The sequence below is a fragment of the Pipistrellus kuhlii genome, unplaced genomic scaffold (genome assembly GCF_014108245.1).
Source record: "Pipistrellus kuhlii isolate mPipKuh1 unplaced genomic scaffold, mPipKuh1.p scaffold_m20_p_5, whole genome shotgun sequence".
In the NCBI taxonomy this organism is placed as follows: domain Eukaryota; kingdom Metazoa; phylum Chordata; class Mammalia; order Chiroptera; family Vespertilionidae; genus Pipistrellus; species Pipistrellus kuhlii.
Window position 1 is genome coordinate 56319093 of NW_023425551.1, and position 21762 is coordinate 56340854.

Sequence of the window (21762 nt, forward strand, 5' to 3'; positions counted from 1 at the left end):
GCTATCATCATGGGGCTCCATTTGCTTGCTATGTATGATTAGGCTACAATTACAAGGATAGAACCAAAGTAAGCAGATTAAAAATAGAGCTTTGATTGTGGTGAAATTTCTTTACAGTAAAACTGAACCCAATGCGAAACTGTGGGAGTCCTAGTTTTAGCAACTCCCTGATTGTTAATCAGCTTCTCAGCTGGAGATTTCCATGGTAAATTTTAGGCTCTAGCTGGGGCTGATTTGCAGCATCCTCACACAACTGCTGTGTTCCACCGGGCATTTTGGGCCTTTTATTTTCAAAACCAAGCTAGACAGAGAAGAAAGCTTAAAACTAAGCACTCTTAGGAAGCTAGTTTTTAGTGCTTGTTTGTTTTTATCCATAAAGTGAGTCAAAATAGTACTCATGCATCTTTAATTAATGTTACTAGTTTTTGGTGACTTCACTTCAAGAGAATACTTACAAAATAATATAGTCATATTAAAGCTAAGGATCTGGTCCTACTATTCTATGAATTTTATGAGGCATTTCAGCTGTTGTGCACGGCAAAGAAAGAACTTCAGTGGAGAGGGTCCCTTTGGAAAATGCCCTTTTCCCCCCTGGCTTACCTTGTGTGATTTTGGGATGTCAGGGAGGGCCCTGTTGTACAATTCCTCCTCTGAAGTCCTACCATTAGAGGTTCAGTTCTTTGGGTTAATAAACCGCTCCATTTAAATAGGCCCTGGTCGACTTATAAGAATGAGCGAGGCTATGACCACTTGTGACTTAGCCAAAATACCTTCCCCTAGGGAACTGGAATTCTGACAGATGGAAGGAGAGTGACAGGGCCTCATGGAAAGCTCCAACTGATGTGAGGAACTGGATGTGTCTATGCCATGAGGGCCCCAACAGGTAGTACTCGACTAGTAAAGGAATGTCAAACAAGTGGCACAGATATTCAAGGTTTCCTGGTTCCCAGCTCATCAGGGCAAATTCTCCATTGAGCTGAGGGAGGCAGAGGAGGAAAGAAAATTTATAAAAATAAAAAAAAAGGAAACATGCTATTTATTTTTCAATTAATTTAAAAATAAAAAAATGTTCAAGGAAGCAAAACTACCTTATGCTAGAATACCACAATTTATTAAGATAACTGGATCTTCTGAACCTAAATGTCCCTGTTATAGGACAGGACTGTCATATCCCCTAAGATGGAGCAGAAACAGACTATCCTGAGTGGGTGAGAGGGCTCTCTCTCTCTCTCTCTCTCTCTCTCTCTCTGAGCTTGGTTCTGGACAGAGAGTGTTTATGTGTGACATGGTCCTGACAAAATCTCTCTCTTCAGGTCTGTGCTTCCTGTAACCTGTCTCAACTTTGTTATAGACTACTGCTTATTTCCAAAGATATTCTGCTTGGCTCTGGTAATTATCGAGTTTAAGAATAAATAAGAACTAGGGGACTGGATGTTAGGTTTATCAAGTATGAAGAAGAGGGAGCTAACGTGTATTGAGTAATTAGCTGTGAAACTTTGGACAAGTTACGTCATTTTCTGTGCCCGCTTTTCTTGTCCATAGATTAGGAAACATTTTAGTCTTACCATACAGGGAGAGAATTAAAGTCATTAAGGTGTGCTCTGACTGGTGTGGCTCAGTGGATAGAGCGTCGGCCTGCGGACTGAAGGGTCCCAGGTTCGATTCTGGTCAAGGGCATGTGCCTTGCATGCGGGCTGATCCCCAGTAGTGATGTTCAAGAGGCAGTTGATGGATGTTTCTTTCTCATCATTAATGTTTCTATTTCTCTCCCTTCATCTCTGTGAAAGATCAGTGAAATATATATATATTTTTAAAAAGTCATTATGCTTTTGGCATTTTCCACAGAGGGGAATGCAGTAAAGTGTTAGCTAGAATGATGCAAATATGAGGAATGATGATCTCCTGAGGCAAGCATTAGATTCTCTGAGTTGCTATCTTGCTTAATTCTCAAAACGATTGTTTTAGGAACTACTTTCAACCAGTTTTTCAATGAAGGCAACAGGGTGTGACAAGCAGATTAGCTAACTTGCCCAAGGATATGTAACTAGTAAACTTCAGAACAAACGGGGATCCAAACCTAGGTTGGATGGAGGCCAAGGCTCCCAAGAGTTCCCACATCTCTTCCTGTGAGCTCTCCGCACCCCAGTCCTCTGAAAGGGTCGCTGTGTTCCTATAGCGGTTCTCAAAGCTTCCTCTGTGTTCCTATAGCAGTTTGCCTGGGTTTTTCTAGTGAATTTCTCCACATCCTGAAATGTGTGTGGGGTTTTTTTTTTTTTCTTTTCAGCAAATTTCCCCTTGCTAATCCCTCCTTCAGTGTATCCTTATTAGCTTTGGGGCCATCTCCCGCACCTTTCCCCACCCCTTCCTTCTCCGTTGGCTTAAAGTGTCACCAGATGGCTCTGGTCCACTCTTTTGCTTGTAGCCCTGACTGGGGCAGGAGGAACCAAGGCTGGGTCCAGAACTGCACAGTCCTGGGGTGACAGTGAAGCGGTCTTTGGGGAGTACTAACTCCCCAACAATCCCTGCTTCATTGGGACGATTGGCAACAACAGAAAACCAATTGGGAAAATGAAGACCTTCTGGTAAGACCTTGACACTGGAAAGAGTGGTGGGGAGATGGGCAGGGGTGACAAGATGAGGGGAGGTGAAGGGAGAGATGAGAGGAGAGAGATAGGAACAGAGACAGAAATAGAGAGAGACAGATGAGACAAAAGAAAAAGAAAAAAGCAAACATAGGAGACAGAAGAGAGAGACAGAGAACGAGGGAAAGACAGCCACCAAAATAAAGAGGCAGAAAAACAAAGATGAAAGAAGACAGAGACAAGGAAATATATAACAGGGAGGTAGGTAGAAATGGAAGACAGTGAGGTAGAAAAAACAACAATGACTGGGAGTAGGAGGATTCATTAAATTTCTCAATAAGACTCCAAAGTAAAAAAAACAAAAACAAAAAACCAAGAAACTATATGCGATTCGATCGCCTACATTAATTAGGTTTTTTACCATGCTTAAACATACTAAAGTAGTCCCCAGCTGGAGGGACTTCTGTATGAGTCATTTTCTTTTCTCCTTTTCAGGAAAATTTCAGTTTTCTTCTTTGTATGCAGTTTCCTGGAACCCTGTGTGTCTGCTACTGCTGTCAAGCGTCGCCCAAGTAAGGGCCACGGTTTCTAGATTTTGAAATATCACTTGTTACGGGAGGGATCAGGCAGGGCGGTGGCTCAGTGAGGACTGAGTGAGGCACCCTTGGTCCCTCGTACCCTCTCTCCAATTCTGCTCTGGCCCTGGTCGACTTATAAGAATGGGTGCTCTATGGTTTTCTGTGGTAAATGCTGGGCATAAAGCAGAAGTCATGGCTGTGATCAAAGTTGACAGGAAAGCCAGTTTGTTCAGATGGCTAGGTAGCTGGCTGGCTGGCTGAATGGATGGATGGATGGATGGATGAATAGATGTATAGAAGCCATTAAGCTGGAGTCACAGGGGGATTTGTTTGATGTACTGGGATGCCTGGGCCAAAGCTTTGCAGCTGTAAGATGCTTTTTCTGGAGTGCAGGACGTTTCTACCACCAGGTGAGTCTCCGCAGGGCACAAGGGTTGCATAGTTATAATAGGTAGCAAAAAACACTCCTTCGCCACAACCTTCCACCTGAGTAAGGAGCACCCAGTTTCATTTTAGGAATCCCCATCAAATGTTGCATTTAATCCTTTTCATGTTCTTCTTACTACTCTTTCTCATTTTAGGATACTAGCAACAGTCTAGTTGGGACCCTTATTTGATCTCTTAGAATGAGCTTCTGAAATTAAATGTGCTCTTTATATTTTATTTAGGATTAGAAACTAGAAACTCCACCAAATGCCTCCTCTGTTTGACAAAGATTCCTCAGAACTGCCCTATCCAGAACTCTCACTGAGCTGGCTCAAGGCCGGCTCTGGATTCTCTTGGGAATTCTAAAATGTGTGGTGTTTAAGGAATATTTCCTAGCCCAAGCCACCAAAAGTTTTCCAAACAAGCCTCTCCGTCTGACACTGAGCCATTCAGAACGTTGTGCAGCTCCAGTTCCAAAAGGAACATTCCCAATTTCCTTCAAAGGAACCTTTTCCCAGCACAAATTATTAAAGCACCTTTGTGCCTTGCTTCCCTTCCAGGATGAATCAAAATGAATGAGTTATAATGACAGTCATAGTGTGAAAGCCAAATAGACTTACAAGCAAGCTGCTTAGTATAATGTAGTGTTTTAAATAATTGTTCAGCTCTTATTATTATTGACACATTCCCCACGATCCCAGTAAGAGGTGAGGTAAGATGACATGTGATCTCTTTTGCAGGGTTTCCTATCAATTCAGTTCCTAATGGTGAAAATGAGCTCTGTCCAAAAGTCAGAATTGGCCAAGATGATTTACCAGGTGAGTAGCAATGTATCATATTGAAAATGCATGCCTTCTGTAAACCTATCTACAATATTATTTTATTTCGGTAGGCTGTGGAAAGGAACAAAACCAATCTCAATGTGGACTTTTCATTTTTTGTTTCCTTTTTATAGGGTTTGACTTGATTTCTCAGTTCCAGGTAGATAAAGCAGCATCTAGAAGAGCTATACAAAGGATAGTGGGATCAACTGCATTACAAGTGGCTTACAAATTGGGAAATAATGTAGACTTCAGGATTCCAACCAGGTAATAATAATAAAAAAAATTAGTCTAATCATCTGCCTCCAATGTAATTAAAAAAAATACATTTTTATTGATTTCAGAGAGAAAGGGAGAGGGAGAGAGAGATAGAAACATCAACCATCAGCCGAAACCGGTTTGGCTCAGTGGATAGTGTGTCAGCCTGCAGACTGAAAGGTCCCAAATTGGATTCTGGTCAAGGACATGTACCTTGGTTGTGGGCACATCCCCAGTAGGGGGTGTGCAAGAGGCAGCTGATCCATATTTCTCTCTCATCGATGTTTCTAACTATCTCCCTTCCTCTCTGTAAAAAAAAAAAAAAAAAAAAAAATCAATAAAATATATTTTAAAAAATAAAGAAACATCAACCATGAGAGAGAATCACTGATCGCTGCCTCCTAAAGGCCCCCTACTGGGGATCGAGCCTGCAACTCAGGCATGTGCCCTTGACTGGAATTGAACCTGGGACCTTTCAGTCTGCAGACCGATGCTCTATCCACCAAGCCAAACCAGCTAAGGCCCTCAAATGCATTTTTTAAAATAAAAAGCTAGCTAATGTTAGAGAAATTTCTTGCTCAATGTTTCTTGAATTATGATTTTATTTAAATATGAAGGAATTATTTTACTTATCTATTTTCAGTGCCTGAATATATGAATGCCTTTCATGTTTTCAGTATGTAATTTCCCATTCCAGGGATGAGGGTTGGGGGTGGAGTGGATCATTGAGACCATTTATTATACGTTGATTCAGGACAAGTTCTTATTACTCAATGCAACTGTTTTTCTATAATTTGTCTGGTTTTCACTGAAAGAAGTCTCTGTGAGAAGTGCCAGAGGTTAAGCATAAATTTAACTAGGAGCCACTGGGTGGTAAGAGGACTCACAATGGTGCTGTTCAAATGTCCTGGTGCTGAAATGGAAACACACATGCAGTGCTTGGCTCCTGGCAGGAACCAAAGTAAAACTAAGGCCCCGGAGGAGTAGCTCAGTTGGTTAGAGCATAATTCTGATACACCAATGTTGTGGGTTCAATCCCTGGCCAGGGGACATACAAGAATGAACCAATGAATGCATAAATAAGTAGAACAACAAATCAATGTTTCTCTCTCTCTCTGAAAATCAATTTAAAAAAATCAAAACTAAAGCAATGATAACTGGAACAATGGTAGTGATAATAATAATAACACACCCCACACTTCATTTATCTCTTTCTCACTCTTTTTATCCTTCAAACAACAAATTACTGAGATGCTTTTGTGTATGTGTAAGTATTGAGTCATCCCATTGTTATAAATGAGCTTTCAGTTTGATGTCACCTAGTACCTTATATGTGACTATTATGATTGCATCTTACTACACTGAAAAAAAAAGGTTTCTTTGGTAGATGAACAAGCAATTTAAGGCTTTGATAGAAATTATGGTGTAAAGGTAAATAATGATTAATTAGAACAGTAAAGAATAGTATAGAAACTCTAAATGTTTAAGATAATGAAAAATTTGCTGTATATATACTTTTGATAAAATTCCCAATTAACATTAAACCTCATCTTCATCACACCTCTGTGGTGAGACATTATTATCCATATTTTATAGAGGAGGAAACTGAAGTTAGAGAGTTTAAGTTACTTGCATAAGGTCACAGGGTTGGGAGGTGCTGGAAAGACTGAAAACACAGGTAGAATGGCTCCGGAGGCTGTGCTTCTAGCCACGATTCGATACCGACCCCGGAAAAACCATTCACATTTGGAACAATTAAAGGCATAGTAACAGCAATTAAGATTTTTCTCTTTTCAAAAAAATATATATTTTATTGATTTTTTACAGAGAAGAAGGGAGAGAGATAGAGAGCTAGAAACGTCGATGAGAGAGTAACATCAACCAGCTGTCTCTTGCACACTCCCTACCGGGGATGTGCCTGCAACCAAGATACATGCCCTTGACTGGAATCGAACCTGGGACCTTTCAGTCTACAGACTGACGCTCAACCACTGAGCCAAACCGGTTTCGGCAAGATTTTTCTCTTATATTTTCTTTTCATGCACAGACCTGGTGGTTGTCTTCCTAAATGATTTTTTAAAAAATGTTCATATTTTAATTTCTTTAATAAAATAGCAAAACATGACAAAAACTCCAGTTTGCTGAGTTAATTTTCTCTTCTACAATCTAAGGTGCAGTCTGGAGTATCACTGACTTTGAATTCAGAGACTGAAGGGTACATAGATCGCCTACCTCCTGTGCACCTTTTTTGTTTTAAGGGCCTAAAATTACTCCAAATACATTATAACAGGTCATAGTCAATGTCCCATATTCTCTATCTCTGTGACTCTCTGTATCCCCACAAATACTAAAAACTCTTGCTTTACTGGCAAGGCTTATTAAGTTGAAAAAAAGAAAGGACATAAAAAAAAAAAAGGATGAAGAAGGAAGTAGGAGAAAGAAATCCAAAGAGAAGGAGGAGAGCCAAAGGCCTAAGATAGATGTAGTCCCAAATAGGTAATAAAGTCCACTCTTGGGCAAGCTACTTAAATACACTTAGCTTCAGTGCCCTTAGACTGAAATTAGGGGTAATAATAACTGATAGAGCTCCAGTGAGGGGCAAATGTAAATCAATGGAGAGGGCTTGAGTAGAGCCTGGTACAGAGTGGTAGTTGCCATAAGTGGTGGAGAGCACTAGAATGAGAGACTGTATGCAGGTGGGAGTCTTTTCTCCTTAGTGAATTCTTTCTTTTCAAGCTGCCCTCTAAGTCCTAATCATTAAAAACCAGGTGGCAAGACAGGCTGGAATTGCTCTCAGATCATGGAGGGGTTAGGCTGCCTTGATGTAAAGAAAATTTCTATGGAAAATATAGACTCTGAATGAGCAAAATAGAAACTTAGTAGTGGGAAGATGACTATGGCATTTGGGATGAACGAGATAGAGACATAGATTACTCTTACTTTTCTTTTCAATTTTATTTTGAAAGATCATGAGACAATATTTTTCTTTTTGCATTCTTTATTTTGGGCACCATAGTTTTTCATTCTCAACTCATACTTACAAACATGCCTTAACAAATACAATTCATACCTTTTCCTTGGGTTAAGGTCATAAACAAATGTTTCAAGGTCTAAGACTTCTTATCTTTTATTCAAATCCTTACGGTTCTCCTTTTAAGATACTCTGTGCAGATTGAAATAAATGATGTATAGGCCCAGTTTCTCTTAAATTATGTATGCTGTCAAGTTTACTTATCCATGTGCATAGTGTATTTGCAAGAACAGAATCTGAGGTATTTAAAAAAAGACAGTGGGACTGACTGTTCTATAAATTAGTGAGGACTTCTAAAATGGTCTTAGGTCTATACAAATACATATATATTTATTAATTTGAGACAGAAAAAAATTTTTTTCTTATCATATTGACATGCTATTTTAGCCTAGTATAAACTATTAATAACATTATAATTTTGATTAGGTTTGTATATATATATAAGCACACACAAATTATATATGTCTATATATGTATATAATCTTCCTGGACATAAAGAAAGATAGATAAATATCATTTGTTTAGTAATATGTCTATAAATGAATTGTTCTTCTAGCAACCTCACCATGACTCCATTTTTAAAAAGTTTTTGATATTACATAACCAAGTTAGAAGTAAATGGGGACATCATGCCTTATTCTATTTTCAACACAATCTCTTTGCTCACGTAGCAGGAAAGATTGGGTGAAGCACAATTTGGGAGGGATCCCTTACTTATCCTCATGTCTTTGCAAAAGAGTTGCTCAAGCAAGTTATCATGACTTCTAAATTTAAATCAAATGCTTTTTTTTTCTTCTGGGACTGATGAAATCTACATCCTCGCTCAGTACATGTGTAAACACATAAATAGGTAACAGTTTTAAAAAGCCTATACGAAGAGTTCTTTAAGGAAGAGAAGAGGACAAAGCATTAGAATTTATCTTCTATAAAAACCTCAGACCTCAACAATAACTGTCTTGGACAAAAAAGAAAAAACAATTCTTTAAGCATCTAATTATATCCAGATTATTAAGTGAAAATAATATTAAATAACCTATTTGTAACTTAAATGGATACTAGTCAAATTTCACCATTGGGTAAATCTTTTAAAAAATTATTTTGTTAATCCTCATCTGAGGATATTTTCCCATTGATTTTTAAAGAGAGTGAAAGGGTAGAGGAGAGACATAGAAGAGACACATCAATTGGTTGCCTCCTGCAGGGCCCAGGGCTGGGATGGAGCCTGCAACTGAGGTACGAAGTAAGTGTCCTTGAGCAGAATTGAACCTGGGACCCTTCAGTCTGTGGGCTGATGCTTTATCCACTGAGCCAAACTGGCTAAGGCTGAATAAAACTTTTAAAAGTTATCTTCCAGCTCCAAATTGAAGTCAGAGTATATATCACTAGTAATCATTTAAGAATGCGTACTGACAAAAACATTCACCCAATATTATAAATAAGAGGCAGTCATTTTAGAAAATAATATCTAAAAGAAGTCCTTGGATGATAAAAGAGTATTCAGATGAAAAGTTTCACATTTTTATAAAACTAACAAAGCAATGAAATTTGTTGACATAGTTGACCCATATTATTGAAGGCTTGCAAAAACTGTTTGCGATTAAGAGTTATGTATTTGTTTATTGCTATTATAAGGATGACAAAGTTTTATAGAGTAAAAGCAAAGGCAGAAAAATCTTAGCAAGTTGAGTAGTTTTACGTATTGCTAAACATGCTTAGAACAGAGGAATTTTTTTAGAAATTACTGACCCCAACAATATGTTTGGATGTAAGTGGCAATAACACATATGCCAGTACAATAAATTCATGTGTTAAGAATTTTAGTTTGCAGCACATTAAGTCAGCATCCACTGAGGTATTTATTTTTGCTTTTCTATTTTTACTCCTCACAAGAAGGGGGCTATACACCAGGAGTTTGACCTGAAGAGAGATTCTGTGGGACTTTGGGTCTTGGTCTGTAACTGTTCTCAGAAATGTCAACTTTTATTATTTAGTTAGAACAATTCATTGGCATCTACTTTTCCTAGCATTTCTTCCTTACTTAGGAATATTTCTAAACTTAGGAGGAGGAAGGTAGGAGGATAAAAACCCTTCAAGCCCTTGAAGGTGAAGTTTACATTTAATATGTCTTGATTTTCTTAAAATTTTGGTCCTGTGTACTAGCAAGTTTGGTTCAACAGAAGGTAGTTGTTGCAGCCACAGATCACAGTTCCTGCACAGACTGGAGATGCCTGAGGGCCACTGATAGTCTTAGGCTGCCATTTAAAGCAATGATACAGCCGAAACCGGTTTGGCTCAGTGGTAGAGTGTCGGTTTGCGGACTGAAAGGTCCCAGGTTCGATTCCTGTCAAGGGCATGTACCTTGGTTGTGGGCACGTCCCCAGTAGGGGTGTGCAAGAGGCAGCTGGTCGATGTTTCTCTCTCATCTCATCGATGTTTCTAGCTCTCTATCTCTCTCCCTTCCTCTCTGTAAAAAATCAATAAAATATATTTTAAAAAAATATCATAAACCAATGATACAGATTCGATTGTCAGATGGAGGAACAGCTAGGTTGGAGCAGAGGATTAAGAACTGGTCACTTTTCCCTTGTCACACATCTAGTGACAAACAATAGCTGCTAACTTAACATCACACACTTCGTAACTCCCTAAAAATGGAAAACAGGCTCAGTGTGAAAGAATTACTCAAGTCTAAACAATTATCGATTCGCAGAATGCTTATATGGGTGGAGGATATAATCATGGAGGGAAAGACCCAAGCAATTATGGAAATAGCAAATAATCCTAACATGTTATGTTAAAATAAAATAATAATTAAATAAAAGCTGCTTTAATTAAGTGGTCTCATAAACTAGTGGAGCGGATTTGGATTCTAAATGATCTCTTCTTTCAGACGTAGGAGAAATGGTGCCAAGAACTTTGTAAGAACTCTTGGCTGAGATGAATTGCTGAACAGTAGCTCTTTAGGCAGCATAAATAGTAATATTGTTGGGATTGTGTGGCATTGGGAACTCTCTTTAGCTTTGAGGGAGGGCTTTTTTTTTTAATGTGTATTTTAGGATGGAGCATAAATGTACATGAATAATTGAACTTCTGTGAAGGCCTTTATGGACAGTCATGAAAGAACAAATAGCGCATCGTTTTTCACACTGTAGCTTTTCTGTAGAGCTAGAATCTAAAATAGCATAAGAGAAGATGGTAATATGCATGGGTACAGAAAACAAGATTTATGTTTACTGTTTTAAAATTTGCTCAGGCATTTATATCCCGGTGGACTGCCTGAAGAATACTCCTTTTTAACTACTTTTCGGATGACTGGAAGCACACTTGAAAAGCACTGGAGCATTTGGCAGATTCAGGACTCCTCAGGGAAGGAGCAAGTTGGCGTGAAGATTAATGGCCAAACAAAATCTGTTGCATTTTCATACAAGGGCCTGGATGGAAGTCTCCAGTCTGCAGCCTTTTCAAACTTGCCCTCCTTGTTTGACTCCCAGTGGCATAAGGTTATGATTGGTGTGGAAAGGAGCAGTGCTACTCTTTTTGTTGACTGCAAAAGGATTGAATCCTTGCCCATAAAGCCAAGAGGCCAAATCAATGTCGATGGCTTTGCTGTGCTGGGAAAACTTGTAGATAATCCTCAAGTTTCTGTGCCGGTAAGTATAAAATCACACACTATGGTAGATTAAATCAAAGCCAGATTGCTAAAAATGAATACCTGTGAGATCTTTAGTAATCATCTACATGTCTTAAACAATGAACAGTTATTCATCTTTTTTTAATCACTCAAGCACTTCTTAGAAAAGCCCTCCGTACTACTTTTAGTATAGCATGTACCAGATAGAATGGGGATTCAGAGGAATTTAAGTAGATGGCTCCTGGTCTTAGGAGCTTAAAGTCTACTTGGAAGTTGCTATATGTCCACCTGGAGTACCCAGAATCCTTTGGAGGAGACTTAAACCAATACTCATGTGGTACATATTGTGTATAAATAATTAATGCAAAGATTCAAAGTAAGGTTAAGATGAATGATGGATTCAGTTAGTCAAGAATTCCAAGCTTCTTGAAAGCAATGAACCTTGAAATGGAAAGGTTTGAATTGGCAAAAGAAGAGAAAGTGCATTCTAGCTTAGAAGAGCATTAAAGGAAAAAGAAGCAGAGAATCAGTAGATTCAAAGATCTGAAATGTGGTTGGTTTGAATGAAATGCATTTGAGAAAATGTGTGTGTGTGTGTGTGAGGGGGGGGGTGGGTGAGGGAGACTAACTGCAGAATGTAGATGTGGTTAGGAAGCCATATGGTGTCTGCTAAGCAAGAATGAAAATTGTATAGAGGACAAAATAATTATTTATTCAGAAGTAGGTCTTGCATGGAGTATTATAAAAGGAAAGAATTTTAAAGCTCTGTTCATAATTATATCATAGAGATCCATCGATATAAAGGTAAGGAATAATATAATGACACATAATTGTGACAACAGTACCATATAATTCTGTCATTTTGAATTGTAAAATTCTCACTGAATAATTGTTTAAAATATTTTATAGAAGTATGACAAGAATATATATATATATATATTCACACACATATATGGACAAGTGCTCTTTGGGGGAAACTAAAGAATTTATGAATCAATAAATTATTGATGCCAATCTCTCTCTCTCTCTCTCTCTCTCTCTCTCTCTCTCTCTCTGAGCTATTAAATTCTAGTTACCTAACTCATGTCATGAAATGTAGCAGTGGTGACACAACAATTTTGAATTGTTTCTCTGCCCTTCTCCAAAGGGGGAAAGGTTATCAGACATCTCAGTTATAGAATAGTTCGAATAACTTATTTCCAAGGGAAGAATTGTGATTTATGTGAAAGGTAGTGTGAAATTTCTATATTCTGTGATGGGCAGGAAACAATTTGAAACTGCCACATCACTGCTCTGGCTTGTAGACACTTGAGAAAGTATTTCTTCAATCAACTGAGTTATCACATCTCAAGTGTGCTGGGTCAGAAAGCCCATGGGACCACTGTGGTGCCATTTTGAATTCTAGGCAGTCTAATCTTTGCAATGGCACTGGAGTGGTTTTCAGACAACACTGAACTCCTGCAATATCAGGGATGAGGAGGAAAAGACCTAACGTTACCCCCTCACTGTGTTGTATATTGATCAAGTACTTGTAAAAGTGATTTCTTGATTCATTAGCCTTGAAAACAGTACAAGTAATTATGATTCTGAATCCTGATGCTAGAATGCTATTAAATTATCTGGTTGCCGGAACAGTCAAGCCACAATATTATTTCATTACATTACAGTATTGCCTATAATGTTAAAGCTGATTCTAAGTTTTCTGACAAGTCTGGTCTCACATCACCATGGAGACCAGTTAGGACCAGTTATCTTCTACTTTATTTTGACTAGAGCAGGAATGCAGCAGAGAGCCTGGGAGCTGCTGTTACATTTTGCTGCTGGTTCACCAAAGAGTTTGTCAGTCAGTACAGTGTAGCCAATGTTAAAAGTACTTGAAACAGACTTGAACAATTTTTTCTTTTGTACTGACTTCTGACTCTCCCACAAGGAAACACAAGAGACTTAGTATAATAAGATATGAAAAATTTCATATTTGATGACATAGTGGTGGTAATGGTAGTGACAAAAACTAAAATAGATCAAGGATATAGGCCAAAAAATTTTTAGTTATATCCAAGGACTTAGTGACAATGACAAATTCAAAGTAGTCACCAAAATGCATTCCTTAACTCACACTCTGAATAAGAAAAAGAAGAAATCTCTATGTAAGAATAGCCCATTTATGCTTTAAAAAACATTTTATTACCCTTAATATACCAATGTAATGTTTTTAAAATTCTTTCATTCCCATTAACTTATTTGATCCTTGCAATACTTTTATAAGTTGACAAGCTCAGGTAGGATTATCTCCATTTCTCAGTTGAAGAAGTAATCTCAAGCAGTTTCTGAGCTTTCAAGAAACAGGGTTAGGCATAAAATTTCTAATCTACATTATTTTCTGCTATGGCAACTAACTTTCCTCTGATAAAAAACAAAAATGTGTGCAACCATATATCCTTCCTTATAAAACTCATCATTTTTATTTTGGAAGACATTTGTGATTTGCATAGATTTTCCCGAATTTACTTTGCAGGACAAACAAATTATTTATTTATTTATTTATTTATTTATTTATTTATTTTATAAAAAGAAGGAACATGTCCTCAGACATTAATCCTACTTGTTTATTTACTTAACGAATGTGAATGTCACCATGTGCTTAAATACTGGGTATACAAAGTTAATTGCAGCTTTTATATTTTTCAGTCTATAGAGGGTGAGGGGTTGAGATGGTAAACAATCTATGCTAATAAAAGGGTAATATGCTAATTAGACTGGATGTCTTCCAGATATCTCCCAGTATCAGGACATCCTTCCAGACAAAGCCACAGTGGTGGGGGCCAAGGCAGAAGCAGTTAGGGGTGCTCAAGCCAGCAGGGGAGGGCAGTTGGGGGAGACCAGGCAGGCAAGGCAGGGCAGTTGGGGCAATTAGGCAGGTAGGCAGAGAAGTTAGGGGCGATCAGGCAGGCAGGTAGTTGAGTGGTTAGGAGCCAGCAGTCCCAGATTGTGAGAGGGATGTCTGACTGTAGGACATCCCCTGAGAGGTCCTGGATTGGAGAGGGTGCAGGCAGGGCTGAGGGATACCCCCCCTCACATGCACAAATTTCATGCACCAGGCCTCTAGTGACAATATAACACAATAAGGACCATGACAGTGAATGGAAGCACATGGGAAAAACTCCTCACTCAGATTAGGGCAGGGAGGCCTGAGGGTGGAATTCAAGGATGTTTCCTAAAGGAGATGATGGGAATGAATAAAAGTTACCCAGATGAAGATAAGGTCTAATATTCTAGGCAAAGGCACCCTCATTTGTGAATTCTCATGTTTACCAAGTCTTTCCTTTTTAAACTTTATTATTTTTCTAAACTGCTCCTCACTTTTCCAGACTAAGAATGGTCAAATACCCATACAAGTTCCCAGACAAAGTTCCCACAAGTTGTCCCTTTGCCCACTCTTTAAAAAAAAAAAAAAAAAAAAAAAAAAAAAATATATATATATATATATATATATATATATATATATATATATATATAATATATCTTTTACAGAGAGGAATAGAGAGGGATAGAGAGTTAGAAACATCGATGAGAGAGAATCATTGATCAGCTGCCTCTTGCACACGCAACCAAGGTATATACCCTTGACAGGAATCGAACCTGGGACCTTTCAGTTCGCAGGCCAACGCTCTAGTCACTGAGCCAAACTGGTTTTGGCCCTTTGTCTTCTTTTATTTTATGTCCTATGATATCACCAACTGGCTGAAACTGAAGTTGCTGACAATTACTGAGATTAAGTGACTCCATGTCCCTTAGAAGACTTAGAGAGTGATGAATATTGGTATCCATCTATTCTGGGAGGTAGAAGAAGTACGTTGATAGGGCACCCTTTTCTCAATTTGCAGACAGCAAATATTCAGTATCACTATGTGAGAAATTTTAAATTAAAATGAAATGTGCCAATAGCATGAAAACAACAATGAACAGTGTATTTTTCAAATTTCTTTCATGAAATTGGATTCATTCTAATCTTTGACATTGCATTAGTTGAATACTTTTTTTTTCTTTCCCAGAACCAATGGTTGCTTTTGTTTAGTGAGTAAAACAAAAGCTAATGTCCCTTCTATAGGCAATTACAGATGTCAAGAGGTAGCCCTAGGAACTGCTTAATAAAAAAGGCAATTGAAAACAACATTTGACGGAGCATCAATGCTAAAAGGCTCATTTATATTGCACTTGTTTGTGACTTTCCCCTGTCTATTGTCTCTTTTCCATTTTTAAATTGGAAAAAGAAACCAATTTTAGGAGGTTTTCCTAAGGCTTGCAATACAGCTGCTCATGCGGTCTACAACTCAAACACCTTCTCATCCTATGGTTATTTAGTGGCTTCAGAGCATTTTATATTTTTTCCCAATGTACTGCTGTAAGACATTGTTAGTTTTATTTTAAAGCAATAAATCCCATATTTCCTATTCTCCGTTGTGCACATATTTTAGGATGGTGCCATTTATCCCACTGCTAAGCTCAGTTTCCTGGCAGCATATCATAAAAAACATGTTACTTTATGACAGGTTCTTTATTGTTTGTTGTCAGCATGATTGCCTGGGAGAGTTATTTGGCACAGCTCTATTAGAAAACAAAGTTAGCCTTTTTTCCTTTTCAGGGATGTACACTGGGGGTTTTGGGCTGGTATGAGGGAGGATAAAAGTTTATGTGGCATTACAAATCTTGTGTATATTCCAAATAAAATAACGTGGAACAGGATTAATCAGACAGATAAGAGCTTTTAAAAGTATATTTCAAATGTGTCACTCTGTTGTTTTTGTTAAATTAAGAGAAAATGTGAAAGTAAATAGAAAGAATAAAATAGAAAAACCTACCCAAAAACTGTTGATGGAGGAGCTATCTGTCCTTTTCTCTACTCCACAGAATTAAATCATACTAACCTCCAAATGTAAAAACAGGGCAAGTGTCATAGATGATAATATGGAAAAATCAGCTCTGAAGTTGTGATTAATATTGTTTCTGGTATTTAAGAAACATTGTAGGGAAGTTATTAGTGATTTAGGAAATGCATAATACCTACTATGCATAGCATCCAAACTATAAAGTTGGCTTATGAAATTGTTTTTGACAAGTACGCCTTTTACAAATATGCTTTCACTTGGAAGTAATAAATAAAATACAAAAGAAATGGCAATGTTAGTTGAACCATATTCATAGAAAATACTTTTTAAAACACTTTGATGAGACTTGATTTGAATGCTGTCAAAACAATTTTTTTGGAGATAAAACCTAGCCTGCTGGATTGTAGACCACATTAACAACATCAGCTGGATTTTCCACTAGGTGGCAATGAAAGGGGAAGAACACACAGTAAAAGAGATGCCAACATAGGAGAAGCCTTATTGGGGGAAAGGACTAAGATAACTAGAATAAAAAGGAAATGATGGTGAAGCTTGTTTTTAATGGAAAATTGAAAAAGTAAAAATTTTTATTGACCTTAGCTGTGCCCATACTGTTGCAATTAAAAAAAAAAAAAATCAGTGCTGTTCATTTTTCTATTTCTATTAAAATGTGTGTGGACTAAGGGCATAAAAAAATCTTTGTTATGTAGATTGGGTGGCTAGAAGGCAAGAAGTTAAATCAGTGGTGGTTTTTCTTTTCTTCATGTTGATTTCTGCATGGTTAGTGGTTTTGGTTACAATATGTTGGTGTCAATAGAGTCTTGGGCTCTCACAGCTGGAGGAAACTGAGTGTGTCTAATCCAAATCTCTCAGTTTATAGGTGAGAAATTGAAACCTAGGCAGGGGAGAGGGCTTGCCCCAACTCTTAATCAAATCGGAGGAAAAATACTATTAATTCTTTTTTCACTATATTGCTTATCCACTGCTATGCATTCATTTATTAACACTAAACAACTATTTATTAAATATCTGCTAAGTTATATACAGAAATTAAAGCTCAAATGGAGCTTACATTCATTCTGGGGAGAAGAGAAGGACACAAATGAATAAGTGAGTAAATGTATAGTATGCCAGGTGGTCACAAATGCTATGGAGAAAAATGAAGCAGGAAATTGTTGTGCCTGGAGAGAGGGCCATATTGAGAAAAACATTTTTTTTTTTAGGAGAAACCTGAAAGAGTTAAGGGGATTAGCATGTGAATATCTCAAAAAGGAGAATTAAAGAAGTAGGGAACATAGAGTGAAAAGAAACTGGTGTTTGAGCCATCTGTTGTGTTTGAGGACAGCATGGAGACCAGTGTGGCTACAATGAGACTGAGAGAAGTAGGCAATGAGGTAACAAGATAGAGTAAGGATGGGAATATTGTGTTAGTATTTTGGATCTCCTTCTGTGTAAGATGGGAAGCTACCAGATGGTTTTGGATAGATAATCAGTATGTTATCATTTATAAAAAGCATCTTTTTGGTTGCTGTTTGACTAAATATACTGTAGGGGGAGAGAAGTACAGAACATTTAAGGGATCCTTAAGAGAAGAGGGTGGATGTGGTAGATGTGGTATACAATGGGCAGATGCTGATATATTTTGAGGGTAAAGAAACAGGATTTGAAGTATAAGAGAGCAGAATCAAGGATGACATCAATATTTTTGGCATGACTCATTACAAATACTGAGTTGTCATTTACTGAGATGGGAAAGGCTGTGGTGACAGCTGGCATCAATGAGAATATTAGGAGTTAGTTTGGAACATCTAAGTTGATCATAATTTTAGACATCTAAGTGAGGATACTGAGCAGGCAGTTTGATAAGTTCTTCTGGAGTTCAAGCGCCAGGTCCTGCTGGGAATAGAACTCTGGGACTTGTCAACATGCATATGGTATTAAAAGCTATGGAACAAGATTAAATTACTGAGAGATAGAGAAGTCTTGCATTGAACTCTGAAACAGCCAACATATAGAAGTTGCTGAGATGAGGAAGATTCATCCAGAGACTAAGAAAAGTAGCCTCTGAGATAGGAGAGAACTAGCAAATTATAGTTCCCTGAAAATCAAGGGAAAATAGTATTTCAAGGAGGATGGAATGGTCAACACACTCAAATGTTGTACATGGATCAAGTAAGATGAGGACTAAGAGTGGATCATTGGATTTAGAAACCAATGAGGGTAAATCTGAGAAAAGACCAATTAGAGTAATGGGAGGAAAAGCTGAGTTGGAAAGAATTCAAGAGAGAATGAAAGGGAAAGGCATTGGAGTCAATGGATATAGACAACTCTTTTATATTTTATAGGAAGAGGAACAGAAAAAGATGGCAGCTGAAGAGGGATGTGGCATGAAGGAGGGTGTTTGTGTTGTTGTTTTTAAGTGGGCAAATAACTCAGAATGCCTCCTCATAGTTCAGAGGGTAACACTTCTTAATGCTGTACTAGAGCAGCCTTCTTCTGCCTCAAAGGATCAGGCACTTATTACCGCCTGAATCTCCTCGAAATGCCCTTTTCAATTAGGCCGCCTTTTCCCCATCCCTATCTCTGTGGCAAACATATTTTAATAGACATCCAATAAGCAGCTACCCAACAATGTTAAAATTCCTTAGCTTAGAATTCAAGGGGCAAAAATCTGTCTACTCTTTGCAACAGCAAATTTGATTTCTTTTCTGCATCACTTTCCACCCTGCTACCTTGTTAGTGTCATCTCTCTTCAGAACTTGGTCACCCTCCTCATCTTTGCTTATGAAAATCTCAATTGTTTCTGGGCTCTACTCACATATGACATGTGATCCTCTTGTTGATATTTATTGCAATAGTATTTATTGTCAAAAACATTTTTTTTTCTTAGATACTGGCCTATATACTAAATATTTTTGTGCCTTCCATAGTTTTGATATCAAAGTACACAAATGTATTACATAAAGATATGTTGACAAAAAAATGAATAAATTACTACATTCCAGGTCTGCTACCTTCACATCATCTGTTCTTTCCTTTCATCATTCTGCTTCTGGCATGATTCAGTTGATTGTCACCTACTCATATTTAACTACAATTCCTAGCTCTGTGTGTGAAACTGCATGGCCTAGTGTATCTAGAGTTGGGGAAATTTCTCATTTCAAGGCAGTTGAGAGCCTCCTGCTCAGTAGCTAGGAAGCTTCACTTGAAGGAGGTCCCTTAGGATGGTAGAAACCAACATTTTGACATAAACTGAAAAGAAGGATGAGATCAAGTATAAGAATTCAACTATTTTTTCAAATATATGTTGCCACTGAGTAGACTAAGGCTTAATGAAACATCTTTCTGGTTAAAAAGAATATTTGAAGAGCTAGTTTTTAGGTATTTTATACTTGCGAAATTTAATCATAATTCAGTTTGCAAAAGAACCCACCCAAGCTTTGTGCCATTCTCATTGATACTGAGTGAAGTTCCATAGTCTGTCAATGGAATTCTCTCAGGAGGAAAATATAGTTGTCTGCGATTAGTTTTTGTCTAGTTCTTTTGAAGGAATTAAATATCTTATTAATTTTTCTCAACAACCTAGCAAAATAAGTAGAAATCACTCATCCTATTAAAGGAGTAGAGAGTTGGGGCCAGAATTACTTGCTTTAATGAGTTGTCAGTTGGACACTATTTTGTCTTAGGGGCTGGAATTATACCTTAGTTTCCTCAAGAAAATAATTGGATAATGCCACGCTGGGCATATGTAAGGCACCTTACACTCACACAAGTCCCTGAGACATGGCAAAGTATTTTATGTTGAGAAGGATGGACTGTTTTAGGGAATTTTATGTTCTATTTAACACATTAAAAACAAAACAAAACAAAAAAACAACCACAAACATCTTTTTAAATTTCTTTGCTTGGATTTGTCAAATCTTACAAACTGTAAACTTTTTGTGGGGATGGGGGAGAATATGTCTGGTTTCCCTGGAATGTTTCCTTTTTGCCTGGCTTATATTGGGGCTTAAAAGATGTTGCCTGAAGGACTAAATTAAAATATTTGTCAGATATATTTTGTCATTGTGCATTCAAAGAGAAGAATGATTCCAGGTATGAAAATGAGAAATGGGAGGAAATCAGCATTTTAGAAGTATAATGAAAGTGACTTTTACCAAGGAACTCTGCCAGTCTTCCTTCAAAATAATTAACATGCAAATTGGAATTCATATTGCATGCCAAAAAATGATTTTGCAGAGATGATTATTAGTACGTAGGTGGTGTTTATGTGGATGCACAGATGTGTTCAGAAACTTCTGATCTACGCCCCACTCTGAACAACACAGCCTGTATTCACAGATGAATTACATTTCACCCTCCCCCATTATCCTGTGCCACAATTCCATCTCACATATTTAAACAGGTGTGCCAATTTATCCAGAGAGAATTACATTTTTTGAGAAAACAGCTTAATGAGTCATTTTGCATTTGCAATAAGTATAATTAAAGCTTCTCAAGGTGATTGAGGTATAAATTATTATTGAGAATTAAAATATTGCACACACACTCTCCATTCTAAGTCTGAGTTATTTCCAATTCACAAAGGACTTAGTGAATAAAATGATATATGGTCTCTCTTATTTTGATAGGTAGGGAGTGGAAATATATATTTTCTTATTTTGGTAATATTTGGTCACTGAGAAAAAATTATAATTATTTTCCCTAAATGATATTTCATTATATACATTAATGTGAAACTGCATATAGAAATAGCTGTCAGTTTTTGGAAGAACACTAGAAATTTTGCTTCTGGACATATTTCTGTAACAAACATGCAAATAGGAAAAGGTTTGAATTTTTATGAAAGTTTCTTAGCCTAGTTCTGAAGTTTTCCAGCAGATATTGGAAACTAGTTTACGTAATTTTAATTTATAAATAATTCTTTTCTATTCATTTTTAATAAATACAAACATTCATCTATCATATGCCTTGGTTACCTCCTTATAAAATTATAATTCATTCTGTATTATTTGGGGAGGCTGAGTAGGGTAGTAGAGAAATCCCATTTTAAAGTCAGGCACATTTGGAATGCTAGCTCTGCCTTTTACTACCGTGTTTCCCCAAAAATAAGACATCCTCCGAAAATAAGACCTAGCGCATGGAAAGATAAGACATCCCCTGAAAAATAAGACCTACCGCAACTTTGGGAGAAAAAATTAATATAAGACACTGTCTTATTTTCGGGGAAACAGGGTAGCTGTGTGACCTGTGGCAAATGATTTAACCTCTCTGCTCCACTTCACCCCAGTTGTGATCTGCTTCAAAGAGTTGCTTGAGGCCCTGCCAGGTAATTAGTATTCATTTAGGAAAAGATTGTTCTATTCTTTCTCTTTTAAAATTCCCACTGCAATTTAGAACAAAACAAAATAAAATCTCTTCCAAACAAACAAAAGTATTCCAATAAAAATAGTGTTTGATGAAAGTAATTTCCTTACCTGCAAGACATTTTGTCTTTCCAAAGCAGTTCTTTTGAAGAATGTCAGTATAATAATACTAAATAGTTCAAA

The 21762-nt window shown here is 37.3% G+C and overlaps 1 protein-coding gene across 1 annotated transcript in view; it reads left to right on the plus strand.

Moving 5' to 3' along the window:
• Nucleotides 1-2439: 2439 nt before the first annotated feature.
• Nucleotides 2440-21762, plus strand: part of COL9A1 (collagen type IX alpha 1 chain) — a 90333-nt gene continuing 71010 nt past the window's right edge. The window contains exons 1-5 of the mRNA XM_036414902.2: nt 2440-2582; nt 3078-3154; nt 4327-4404; nt 4542-4674; nt 10950-11346. Coding sequence (XP_036270795.1) covers nt 2569-2582; nt 3078-3154; nt 4327-4404; nt 4542-4674; nt 10950-11346 — 699 coding nt within the window. The 5' untranslated portion in view covers nt 2440-2568. The remainder of the gene's footprint in view (nt 2583-3077; nt 3155-4326; nt 4405-4541; nt 4675-10949; nt 11347-21762) is intronic.